General features: G+C 46.2%; 1 protein-coding gene across 2 annotated transcripts in view; it reads left to right on the top strand.

The window, feature by feature from the left end:
• Positions 1-12,962, top strand: part of SYT16 (synaptotagmin 16) — a 133,202-nt gene that overhangs the window by 47,463 nt on the left and 72,777 nt on the right. For both annotated transcript variants that reach the window (XM_074998676.1, XM_074998677.1), the window contains exon 2: positions 10,708-10,887. In XM_074998676.1, coding sequence (XP_074854777.1) covers positions 10,708-10,887 — 180 coding nt within the window. The remainder of the gene's footprint in view (positions 1-10,707; positions 10,888-12,962) is intronic.

A 12,962-nucleotide genomic window follows, 5' to 3' on the forward strand; every position in this document is an offset into this window, starting at 1 on the left:
TCTGGCTTAGTTATACCTGGCCCTGCAGATTTCCAAGACCAGCATCTGAAGAAGTGAGTCTGTGCTCACGAAAGCTCATGCTCAAAACTGTTCTGTTAGTTTATAAGGTGTCACAGGACCCTTCGTTGCTGTTACAGATCCAGACTAACACGGCTACCCCTCCGATACTTCCAGTTCTAGTGTTCTATGATTCTGATTGTTTCTTTGTGCTCCTTCATCTTTCTGTACCCACCTTTCTGTGTCTCTTGGCTGGTACTTAGATTGGCGGCTCATTATGATAATATATAATACTGAATCATCAGCATTTGCATGCTCTGAACCTGCTCCAACTGAACTCAGTGACAAAACTTCCCTTTTGATGGCAGTAGTTTTGAGATCCTCCTCTATAGTAGCAAATATTTAGGGTCGGACTTGTCCGTAGGTGAACTCCATTGATAGTGCAGAGCTGGTTCAGTCTTGCACTGCAGGGGACGGGGCAAAGGCAGGGTGTGGAGATGTCAAGGGAAGGTAGAAGGAACTTGCAGAGGACCAGTTGTTCTCCCAACTGTTAATACCAATTTTATTTCCATGCTCCCAAAATTTCCCTCCTTTCATTGGTCCGGAAGCCCCCACCTAACTAAATGCTGATTTGGTCTCTGCCTTTCCCAGGTTGGCCAGTGGGGCAATTCTTTCCCACAAGGTTGTCCTGGAACAAGCTGGCAGGTTCATTCTGCTCATGTGTCCATGGGAGATCACATGCCAGTATTAGTATAGAACAGAGGTCAGCAACCCCTGGCACGGGTGCAAAGAGTGGTACGTGAGGTGGGGGCTCAGCCCCACCTCTTCTCCCCCCATGCAGCTGGGACCTTGCTCAAAGCCAGGCCACCTGTGGATTAACAAAAGACCAGCTAATGCTGCCAACTACCACCTAACGGGGAAAGCTCTGCATCTTAATTTATTTATTACTGAAGCTGTTGTAAGTAGGACTGTTAGAGACTTTAAAAAGTATCACTGACACCCAGACCACACATAGAAGTCAAAGGGTCAAATTTCAGCACTCTGCCTCGGACAGGTTGCTGACTCTGGCCAAGGGTATTTGCACCAGCCACATTCAAAGTCTTCCCTGGCCTATTACAAGTGAGCATTTACAGGGAACCCACCAAGAATGAGAGCAGATAGAGCTCGGTGCACACAGGGCTCTGCGCAGGGCCTGAAATGCAGTTAGTGCATTCAGAAGCCCCGTGCAACGGGGTCATTTACAGCGTAAACCCTTTCATACATGGGATGCTCATCTCACTCTCGGACAGCAAATGTTCTCCTCCTCGCCCTTCCTGCGGCTGCCGACGCTGAACTGGCTCTTCTAGGCAGTTAGAAATACCTTTCAAAGCCAGGACGGAGAGTTCAGAGGCAGGCTTTATAAGTGCATCCTGGCCTCATTTTTCTTCTCATTTTGCAGCTATCGGGAGACAACTGCAGCCTAAGGAGAAAGCTAGAAAATGGTGGGTCAAGGAGAAGCCAGATCTGTATTCAGAGTGCCTGGCTCTGTGTGGGCACACGGCCTGCCATCCAGAGATGGGAAATCCTACAACTATTAAGAGAGCGGGTTGATTAGTAGAAATCTCTTATTGGCAGCACGTTTTCACTCCCTGAAGCTATGGAGGTCAGGCAAGTTGCCAAGGCAACCTGCTCAGCCTTCAGCAGGAGGTTTACTGGGGCATCGTCCTTGGTCAATTGATTATTGGTTTATTCAGGTCTTTGAAGAGAGCAGCTGCCAGCCTTTGGCTGTGGTGAGTCGTCATACTTGGGTCAAAGAGGTCGAACTAGGAAGACTGGAGTTTGTAGGAGAATAATGTAGGCAGGAAGATTCTAATAAGGGTTAACTCATTCTTTACTGTCCCCCTCGCCCTCAAGTCAGAGAAGAAAATGAATATCACACCCCAAAAAGTTTATTTTGTTAATAGAAGCTCCTTGCAAAGAGTTCTGTGGGTGACAGTGCAGGTTATAGGAGACACACGGGGTGGGCAGTGGTAATGAGACCCATTTCTCTTACTGCTTATCAAGTCCAAGTAACATGCAAGAGGCCACCAGAGTAACTTCTTTGTTCCTCTCATCCTTGAGGGTGAAGGTGGATCTGTGCTCAGCCATCCCCTGTTAGTGCAGGAGGAAACTAACAGGGAATATCTGTGGGATATCTAGAGCAATCACCTCGTCCTACCAGTGAGCAGAGCTGGCAGGCATGAATGTGAGAGTTTGGTTTCTAATGAATTCATCTTGCAGTGGGTGTCTCAAGGAAGTGAGTGAGTAATGGCAGAGTCAAGGGGTATGCATGCATATGTCTTTTTAAGTCTGTGTAGTCCGTGTTGTTTGAGGAGGGGAGGTATGTCTTTTTAAGTCTGTGATTGAGTGTTGGCTTATTTACTCATCGTGAGCAGATAGCACCTGATGGATGTATCATCACAGTTAGGCACGTTATTGCCCCCGTGTTTCAAAGTACTGCATTAGTGGCACCATGGTAATGAGGGAGCTGTTTTTAAAAAATGGTCTGGTTTTAGTGTTCAAGCAAGGTCACAGACTGGCAGCCCTTTCAGCTTAAGTCTTTCTACTTATCTGCAGGAGAAACTGCCATTATGCAAGCTTCTCCAGGCTGATCCACCGATGCGTCTCAGCTCTGAACAGCCAGGTGTCCATCTCTAAACAGTTCTCTATCTCTCCGGCTGCACTGACTTCAGTGGAACTGAAGCATGTGCACTTTTAGTACTTTTCAGAACAGGGGCCTTTTTTGGGGTTATGTATAGATTGACAATGTCGGCCCAGACACTCTTTTGTGTGTGAGGGATATGCGAACCTGCCTGCTGGGCTAGGCATTAAGACAGCTGAAATCCATCAATGTAGCTTGTCAGATGGTAACTTCTTTAAGACGTGCTCTCCAGGCTTCTATGGAGAGGTGCTTTAGAGCAGTGGTTCTTAAATTTTGGAGACCGCGGAACACCAGGCAATTTGTTTTATGGGGAGTATCTATGAAAATTGTCTTGAAAAAACATTGTCAGATCAAAAAAACCCAAACAGCAACATATACAGCCAAACGAACATGAAGTAATTTAATCAGCGGTCATAGCGATGAAGAGGTAACATTGTATCTGGTTTTAATAAGAGAATATGTATACAAGGGGTCGGCAACCCCAGGCACCGGTGACAAGAGTGTCATGCGAGCTAATTCGCTCATCCCTGCCCCTCCTCCCTCATGCAGCAGGGAGCTTGAAACCAGGTGGCAGCCGTGCACCTCCTGGCTCCTTGCACCGTGGAGAGCTGGGAAGGAGGCAGCAGCTGCTCTGGTGCTTGTCCCAGCTCCCCTGAGGTGTGGGGAGCTGGGAAATGGGCAGCAGCCACAGGGGCAGGCTCCCAGCTTCCCTGTGCCTTGGGGAGTGGGAAGGAAGAGGCAGCTACCCCGTGTCCCAACATACTTCTCCCTGTGCAGGGCCCCGTGATGGCTCCCTCTGGTGTGGCCGGAGAGCACACGAGTACGTGCTCTCCATGCGCTATTCAGCTGGCAGCTGCGCCTGCGCGCCAGCAAGGGGCTGAATATGGGGCAGTTATCCCCTTTGTTAAAATAAGTCAGGATGCCTTTTTAGCTCCGAGAATACGGGGCTGTCCCGCCAAAAACGGGACAGATTGTCACCTTCCCTAAACACTAAGTTCTGCATCTTAATGTATTTATTAATGCGGCTGTTGTAAATAGGACTATTAGTGACTTTATAAAGTATCACCGGCACTCAAGACTGTACATAGAGGTCAAAAGGTCAAATTTCAGCTCTCCGCCTCAGAAGGGTTACTGAGCCTGGTATAGACCATCAGCATATTTTTCCTAATGCCCGCAGCAACCCTGGGACTTGTTCATGGAACACAGTTTAAGGAACTCTGCTCTAGAGGAGCTCTGTTGCTAACTTTTCAATTACCCTGAGATGTCCTTTGCTAGTTATCAGCCTCTAGTGTACTCTGTGTCTCTTGGGAAAACACAGGCCATTGTTCTTGGCCCTCCTGATAGCCCCAACAAAGCATAAAAAGGCTCTTGGGTGCCCACTGCATGTCAGAGCATTTTGCTGTAGATGGTACAAGGTAAACACTAGTGCAGAAATCAGCTTTATAAGTTAACAGTTGGTTTTATCACGGTGTGATTGATATTGCCGGCTGTTTGTCGTGCTTTAGGCAGTGGAGGGAGACAGACAGACACCTGGTCATTAAATCCATTCCTGGCATAATGAAGGGGGACAGTTATTGACTTGAAAATGTTCTTCCTAACCATCCCAAATGGGAAGCCAAATGATTATACTGTAATCATCTGCAGGTGTATCCTTGTTTGGTTCTCTTTGCAGTCTTTTTCTGGCACCAGTGCTGAGGAATAATTCGTTCTAAAGGGATGGTCCAGCACGCTGGGACGTGGGAGATTTGGATCTGTTCTGGACTTCCCGGGTGATTGTGCCAATTACTTAGCCTCTCCGTGCTTCTGTTGCCCATGTGTACAATGGGGATAACAGCACTGCCCTGCCCACAGCAGCACTGAAGATAAATAAAATAAAGATTTTGAGCTGCTCAGATCATGTGATAAGAATTATAAAAGTATTTAGCACAGATAGAAGTAACTTTATTATCCCCATTACTATAAAACAAGGCATGTCTGTGACAAAGCACAGCTTTGTCAAAGCAACATGATCCTTTAAAGGTGATCTGCAAATACAGGTTGAACTTCTCTCATCCAGCGACATCTGTAATCCGGCAGGATTTTAATTAGCCAGATGGCCACTTCTCATGGGTGCGTCCAAGTTTTCCAAAGTCCCATAAAGTTTGTTTACAGCCACCAGTCCTGGCTCTCCATGTTCAGTGCTGTTATTTAGCTGTAATTTACCCCTAAATTCCTTCTAGGGGCCCAGTAAGCCATGGGAGTGTTGGTAATGCTGCTAAACAATAGTGAACTCCCACGGTTTGTCAACTTCTTTCATTTAGCACCAGTCAGGTCCCAAGGGTGCTGGACTAGGGGGTTCAACGTGTGTATTAGCAAGAACAAAGCCACAGGGATCAGTCCTATTCCCATGGCAATTGAAATTTGGCAACTGATTTCAATAAGAGCAGAATAGGACTCATTGTATTTTCGTGTGCTCAGCATCCAATGTAACGGGCAGAGAGTGCCCTAATCCTTGCCTGCTATATGGAGCATGAAGTATTGCACAAAAATATATGGAGACAAATTCAGCCCTGATTGAGTGCAAGTCAGAGGACCTGAAAGGGGAGTTGCGCCCTCCCACCCTATGGCTGAATCTGGCCTGTTTGATGTCATTCCTGGTAGTGTATTTACAGAAGAGTTATGCAACCATTTCATCCAGGAGTGGGAGCTGCTGGGAAGGGTCAGGCTCGGTCTTCTTTCAGATAGAGAGCAGAGGAGAGCTGCAAGCCTGTGAAAACACACATTTTATTTCTGAAGTGTCTGTACATTGTGTCTGCAGTGCACATGAATAAAAGTGCCACCTGCTCAGTGCTGATAACGGCGGCTCAGCGCATCAGTCATGAGTGCTCCCTGGTATAGCAGTTCGCTTTGTGAGGAAGTTGCTCCTACAACTCTGTCTTGACCTAAATTTGTGAAATTCTGCATACTCTGGCGGTTGCTTTAGTAGCCTCCATAGTACTTCCTGAGCCCACGGAGCTGTGCATTCTTCAGGATGTTGTTAAAATTGAATTAGCATAAGCCCTGGCTAACAAATCCCCCGAGACAGTTATTAGGGCTGTAAATTCACTCCAGAATGCATGCATGGCACTATCTCCCTTTATCAATTTGACCCTGGCCTGCAGGCAGATGGGATGCTCCCGGATTACATCCTGAGAGACGTGCTGCAAGGAAAGGATAAATGGAGCCTTTGAAAGATCCTTCTCTGTTTGCATTGCTCTGTCAGCAGACCCGTTCCGCCACTCTTGCCGCAGCGGTTATTTAGCCCCACACCATCTTCCCTCGATAGCTGTGGCTAATTGCCAGGCATAAAGCTTGGTACAGATGGCCTCCCATGCTCAGTTGCACAGTGGCAGTGTTGATAGGGATGATGTGCAACAAATAAGGTGGGTATGCAAGTAGGTAGAAACTTTCTAATACACCACAATAATAATAATAATAATAATGCTCCTTTCTAATGCCACACAGCATTCCCTAGAACTTCTGCCCACACAGCAGCCTACTTAGTTCACAATCCTTCGTGCATGCTAGACAATTAGCGGTTGATAATGAAGAATGCCATGGGAACCAGGGGGAAAATAATAGCTTACTCCAAATATATAATGAAATGTTATTAGCACAGACAGTAAAACAGACAATTTATGGGGGTTTCGTAATTAAAAAGTAACAGTAAACACTTGAATTGCAGAAAGCTTTGAAGCAATTGGCATTAAAGAGGCATTGTCTGGGATAAGAGTTTGCTCAGTATTTAACTCTTAGGAGGTCAGATGCAATGGACTGGAATAAGATTTTTCACTGTAGACTCTCCCACCAGAGAAAGTTCTGCATCTGCATTAGGTGCCTTGAGAAACTTCTTCTGCTTCTTTTCCTTTCCCACTTGAAGGAGTGCAGTATATCTCTAAAATGGCTGTGAAACTCAAACAAACCCAACAGCGAGCTGGAAATCCTAACCTTCCATTGAAGTTAATGGCAATGCTCCTGTTGACTTGAGGGGAGCCAAGGTTTTACTCCCACCAAGCAGGATAGTTCCTTTTTTTTCTTCACTCCTGACAATGCTAAGATAGTGGGTACCAGAGAGACAGGATCGTAGCAATCTGTCTGGAATCTCTGCTGTCAGATGTCTCTTATAATCCTCTCGTCCATCGCAAACCTCCTTTTCTCCCCCTTTATCCCCTCAGCTTTCTAAATTGTGCATGTACCATTGCATGTGCAAAACCAATGCGAGCAATTGGAGACCAAATTTGCACTCACCTTCATATTGATAATATTTAACTCAAAAGGGTGGGGCACGGCCCAAGGGAATGTGTCTAGAACAAAGCACCTCTCAGTTTCGTTCCGTCATCTTTCTGCTTACGTAGCTGCACCCCCATGGTATGAGTGGGTGCCACACCTTTTACATTAGTTTTTCCCCACGACACCTCTGTCAGGTAGCAAGGTGATTAGCTCCACTTTGCAGAAAAGGAACAAAGGCATGGAGGGATGCGGCAACCTCCCCATGGTCACACAGGATCTCAGAGGCACAACCAAGGACTGAACACACATCTTCCAAGTCCCAGCACAGCACCTTCACAAGATCACGTTTCCTGTCACAGCACTTCCTCGCTTATTCCCAGGCTCTGTCGTCTCTTGCTGTCTGACATAAGCCACACCCCCTGTGGTCGAGGTCTCCGCCTTTCACTTGTCTGTGAAGCCCCCTGCACACGTATGAAACAATTGTGGCTGCAAACCTTTGTTCCTGTCCTTCATAATCTTACTGGTAAGGCAACAGAAGTGGAACGAAAAAAAAAAGGGAAAAAAACTTTCGGAGCAATTTTTCCTGTTTGCTTTTAGCTTGCAGGAGCGAGTGCGAAGAATAACCCTTCAGCTGAGGAATGACGGGGAAGAAGAGTTGGGAATTTTGGAAATTATTAGGATAGGTGCACAGGTGTGGGGAGTGCTTTTTTCTTGTGTTGATGGATGCACATATACAGCATGCCACACAACAGGATACATTATTCCAGGGATGGCCAACCAGCTAGGGACAAAGAGCCGGGTGGATAGAGTGCAAAGAGCCACGTATTGTATATTGGTCGATTGATTGATCCATAGATAGGTAGATAGATGGATAGATAAACAATATGATAGCACGAATGGTAAGTAACAATAAATATATATATGGCTCAGTGCCCTCCCCCAGAGCCAGGCACACCCAGTCCCCACCCATCAAACCCAATCTCCCTCCTCTCCTTCAGAATGAGGCACCCACAGCTCCCCTCTCTAACCTGATGCCCTCGCCTTCCCGTCAAAGCCAGGTACCCCCAGCTGACCTCCCTGACTCTAACTCAATCCCCTTCCCCTCCCCCAGACCCAGTCACCCCATCTCAATGTCGGTGACTCCCTGGAGCCGCCGCTGCTGTCACATACTTCTCCCACCACACGCTGGGGCGCATGCGCGGCGGGTGGCTCTCCCAGGATGTGCCTCTCCCAGCATGTGCCTCTGAGGAGGAGACACATTTAATGGCTCAAAGAGCCCCATGCCGCTTGAGAGCTGCGGGTTGGCCATCCCTGCATTATTCCAGTTGGCCATCGGGTGCATTGATCTGAGTGACTTCGCCAAGCTCAAGGTCTAGCGATGAGCACACAGGAGCCCTGACAGATTGGAAGCTTCTTGGGTATTCTTCATTTTGTGTCCCGCTCAAAGTTCAACACATGACAATAACATCTTCTCCTGCAGCCACTCGACATTGCTCCCTCCCCTGCAAACCACTGGAAAACCCTGTCATCGAGTCTCCAACTCTAAAGGTTAAGTTAAACTTGCATCCCTAATGTGCCGGCTGAGACATTGAGAGCAGGGGAGGGGAAATAGGGCTTGCATACATGTCTGCAGTTCTTTTCCCTGCCAGAGCTGTGTTCAGTGAAGGAGGGGCCTGGGGGCGGGGGGCAGAAGGAGGCTTTCTGCTGGCCTTTGTCCTCCTCCTATTCCAGTGTTGTACCCGGTGTTCCTGCTGGTCTTTTTCCATCCATGCACAGAATAAATTTTATTATATGCACCCACACATGTGCGGATGTACACCACCAGTGCATACATGTGCTGCCCACTGTGGGTGGCTGTGGGGTCTCTGCCAATCAACTGGGCGGCATGTTAATCCCTCTTGGGCAGCCACGCTAGGGCTCAGCTTACAGAGAAGAGTGGTTGTGCCACAAGGCTGCTCTAACTTCTGCTTCGCTACCGTGGCCACTTAAGAGCTGGTGCAACAGGTGAAAATAGCAGGAGTTCAGCAACACTGCTGTCTTACCCTCTTCATTGCCCCTGCCCTAGGGTATCCCTTATGCCAGGGACTGCAGCGGGGGGGGGGGCGGGGGGCAGCGCTAGTATACAGAAAGCCATCCAGGGAAACCTGTGTACTTTATCTCCTCATTTCTCGGCTTTACTTCGTTTCAAACAACGTTGACATTTTGTGCCAGTGTGGTTTGTTTTGGAGATGTTGTGATATTTTTATTTCCAGTTACCCACAACAGTCTGTTGCTTGTAACTATCTCTCCTGTGGTCACGCCGCTCAGTACAGGAACCAGTGACCATTCAACCCTCTTCACCCCGAGTTCTGGCTCAGTCAAATCTGGTAAACATGTAGTTGGGTGCGTGATATGTGGCACTGACTCTCATTATCTTGTTTATTGCTGCCAGCCTCTTCAGTGAGCTATAGCTTCAAAAGCAACATATGCTCCCACTGTTCCATTTTATGGGTTCTTTGACTTGAACTGCGTAACTGAAATTTGCAGCCATCTGATGCTAATTTAGTAATTACCGGAATAATATACTGAATTATTTTTCAGATGGTGCTTATGCTTTTTGACATATGTGCTTTTGCCACCTTTACCAGATGATCTATGTAATGTCTGTCCTTTGGTTTTGGCACTTCGGTATGCATGAGCTAAGACTACTTTGAAAGCTTTTCTGCTAGCATCTATAATTCTTTCCAGAGCCAGTAGCATAAGCAGAATGCAACAAGCAGAAATAAGAAAACGTTTCTCTACAGTTTACCATGGCAATGTTGCCTTACAAGGCTACTTTCTCAGCTGTTGTAGATTCAGTAATGTTACTAGTTAGTTAGGGCCAGGCCTGAAGTCATCAGTCAGTTATGCCTGCTGGGAATATGACCTTGTATCATTGAGAGTAGTAGTCATGGTTTTGAAGATAAGAACAGCCACATTGGATCAGACCAAAGTTCCATCTAGCCCAGTATCTTGTCTTCTGACAGTAGCCAATGCCTCATGCCCCAGCGGGAAGTTTGTGTCTTGTGGAGTTCATGTCTTATTTTAAGGGAGGAAAAACATTTTAATGGAGTATATTGGAGAGATAGACAAGTTTACAAGGTTCTCAGTAGATAGTAAGAGAATTCTGCCATGCCAGAGACATTGTGCAACTGTGCAGGTCACATGTATTTTTGGGGAAAGTGTAAAAAGATTTCCAAAGGAATTTGCTTTCAGTACCTGTCTCTTTAGGCCAACAAATTCAGCCACTTGCTCCCCAAGGAAAATGCAGTGTCTCCTTCAATCTCCTTCCAACTTGTAAAGATGAATGCTGTTTTGTCACTGTTAAGGCCTAACACTCCCTGTTTGCATGTGACGGTATATAAATGGTTTATGACTATTTTACTCTCAGTGAACCTCATTGTACCTCTGTGAATCAGGAATAACCATGCTGAATTTAATGGAATTGAACGGGCGTATGCACTTGGTTGAGCTGCTGTGGAAACCAATCAGAATCTTTCCATTGACTTCAATGGGCTGTGAATCAGACCTGGAGGGAGAGCAGAATGAGACTCGTGTATTTTATCCCATTGTTTATGTCACCAGTAGATGTGAACTAATAGAGGGGTTTCACCCGTTTACTACCGTCTGCATTCTGCAGAATTTGGCTCCTTACGCATTTGGGAAGGCCTGGGTGTGGGGTATGGGTGCAGAGGTGCATTAACCAGACTTTGCTGGGGATTGGCATTAGCAATGATACGTTATTTCTTTGTTTTTGTCACTAGTTACTCCAGAGGCCATTGGGTTCTTGTCTGCAGTTGGAGTTTTTATTCTGCTCCTCACAGTACTTTTCCTCCTAATCAACAAGAAACTGTGCTTCGAAACAACAGGTGGCCTCCCATGCTTGGAACAACGAGGGAGACGAAAACACTACAAAGAGAGGTCTGAGGTTCATGAGGGCCTGGGTAAGCATCCTCATTCTCTCCGCAGCTTTGACATACACAGACTCACTGAGGCTTTGGTTTGGAAGAGAGTGGAGCCATTTTATTGCGTTTAGTGTGGTATGTGTGGAAAATGACTGAGGCTTGAGGTGAAGTGATGTAACCTAACGGCTTAAGGTTGAACCTCTCTCATTCGGCAAACTGGGGACCTAACTGTTGCTGTATGAGATAATTTGCCGGACGACAGGAGGTCAGGATTTTCTACCACATTACCAAGACTTCCACTGCTTACTGGGGTCTTAGAAGACATTTAGAGGTAAATTAGAGCTAAATAACAGCATGGAACACTGAGAGCCAGAACTGGTGGCTGTAAACAAACTTTATGGGACCATGGGAAACTGCCCACGCTTATGATAAGTGGTTGTCTGGCTAACTAAAATCAAGCCGGATTATAGCATTTGCCGGAGGAGAGAGTTCTGGATTGAAGAGATTCAGCCTGTATAATGAATACACATTTGCTACCAGGGACCCATCCTCTGGGTTGTCTTGAGCAGTGTTCTCTGGAAGAAAAGGTTGGAGAAAACATGTAGTTTTCCATTGTGCTTTGATAGAGCAGAGCACAGAAAAATCTGGGCATTTCTGGTGTTTCCTTAGAGAAGTGGCAATGTTATTTGCTCAGCGCAGGATGAATCCATCCAGATTTCCTTGCATTAGCTGTCATACCGATCATCCTGCATTAGCCCATTTCAGGCATATATATTAGACAAGCCCATAATGACATTCTGAGCAACCATAGCTTGCAGGGAAGGCTTATGGGGGAGTTATACTTCTCTTATCTTGTCTAAAAATGTCAGTATGTAACCTGGAATTTTCGGCTCTTGCAACAGAACCAGACTGATTTCCGCCCTGCCCCCCCCACCCTCCTGGAAAAGCTTTGCTCCTGTTTAGGTACGTGAATACATGGCTACATGGGGAACTGTAAGCCCTTTTGAAAATCTGACCACAGGTGTCCCAGCGGGAAGTGCTCAGAGGTGTAAATCTGGCCCTTAGCTTCCTAAATTTTATGATTGGAGGAAAAATCCTAGGTAAATATTCTCTAGGATAATGTTAGTGCCAATAATAGGGCACATTTCACAGAAATTACCTGTTGTGTATCAGAAAATTCTACCATAAATATTTAAAAATATATGAACACACAAAAATCTGTACTTGGAAGAGACATTCCCAGGGCTGCTGGGTTAGAATTTTACGTGCCTTTAGTGTTTTTCTCAGATTTGCTTTCACAGTCATTTTGCATGTGTGTGGATTTATCTGCCAAAATACATCGTTCAGCATGCTTTTACTGAAACAATGGGGCAAGATGCCCAGGCTTCAAGGTTAGTTACAGAAGAGCCTAACCCTATTAACAGGTCGGTCTCAGTCCTGCAGTTCTCTTCCTGTGGATTGGCCAGAGCATCTCTGTAAAACCTCGTGGATTTTTTATAGATATGCCATGTGGTCAGGCTCCACCCACATTGGGGTCTCACTAATAAGCAAACAAACCCTTAGACACAAAAGCTGGGTTTACACTACAAAGTTCTGTCTACAGAAGTCACTATTGACAGTTTTGCCAACAGAACCTCTGTCTGCAGAACACGTCCACACCTAACAGGGGCTCTGCTTGTCGACACCCTCTGTTGACAGAGAGCAGACAGCCAGCCCAGGCTTCTGTCAACAGAACAAATGAATGGCAAATGAAATTTAATGTGGGTAAGTGTAAGGTAATGCACACTGGAAAAACAAAATGGCAAATGAAATGTAATGTGGGTAAGTGTAAGGTAATGCACATTGGAAAAAATAACCCAAATTACACGTACAACATGATGGGGGTCAAATTTAGCTACGACAGATGAGGAAAGGGATCTTGGAGTTATAGTGGATAGTTCTCTGAAGACATCCACGCAGCGTGCAGCGGCAGTTAGTAAAGCAAATAGGATGTTAGGAATTATTAAAAAAGGGATAGATAATAAGACAAAAGATATCATACTTCCCCTATATAAAACTATGGTACGCCCACATCTTGAGTAGTGTGTGCAGATGTGGTCTCCTCACCTCAAAAA

The sequence above is a fragment of the Carettochelys insculpta genome, chromosome 6, assembly GCF_033958435.1.
Source record: "Carettochelys insculpta isolate YL-2023 chromosome 6, ASM3395843v1, whole genome shotgun sequence".
NCBI lineage: Eukaryota > Metazoa > Chordata > Testudines > Carettochelyidae > Carettochelys > Carettochelys insculpta.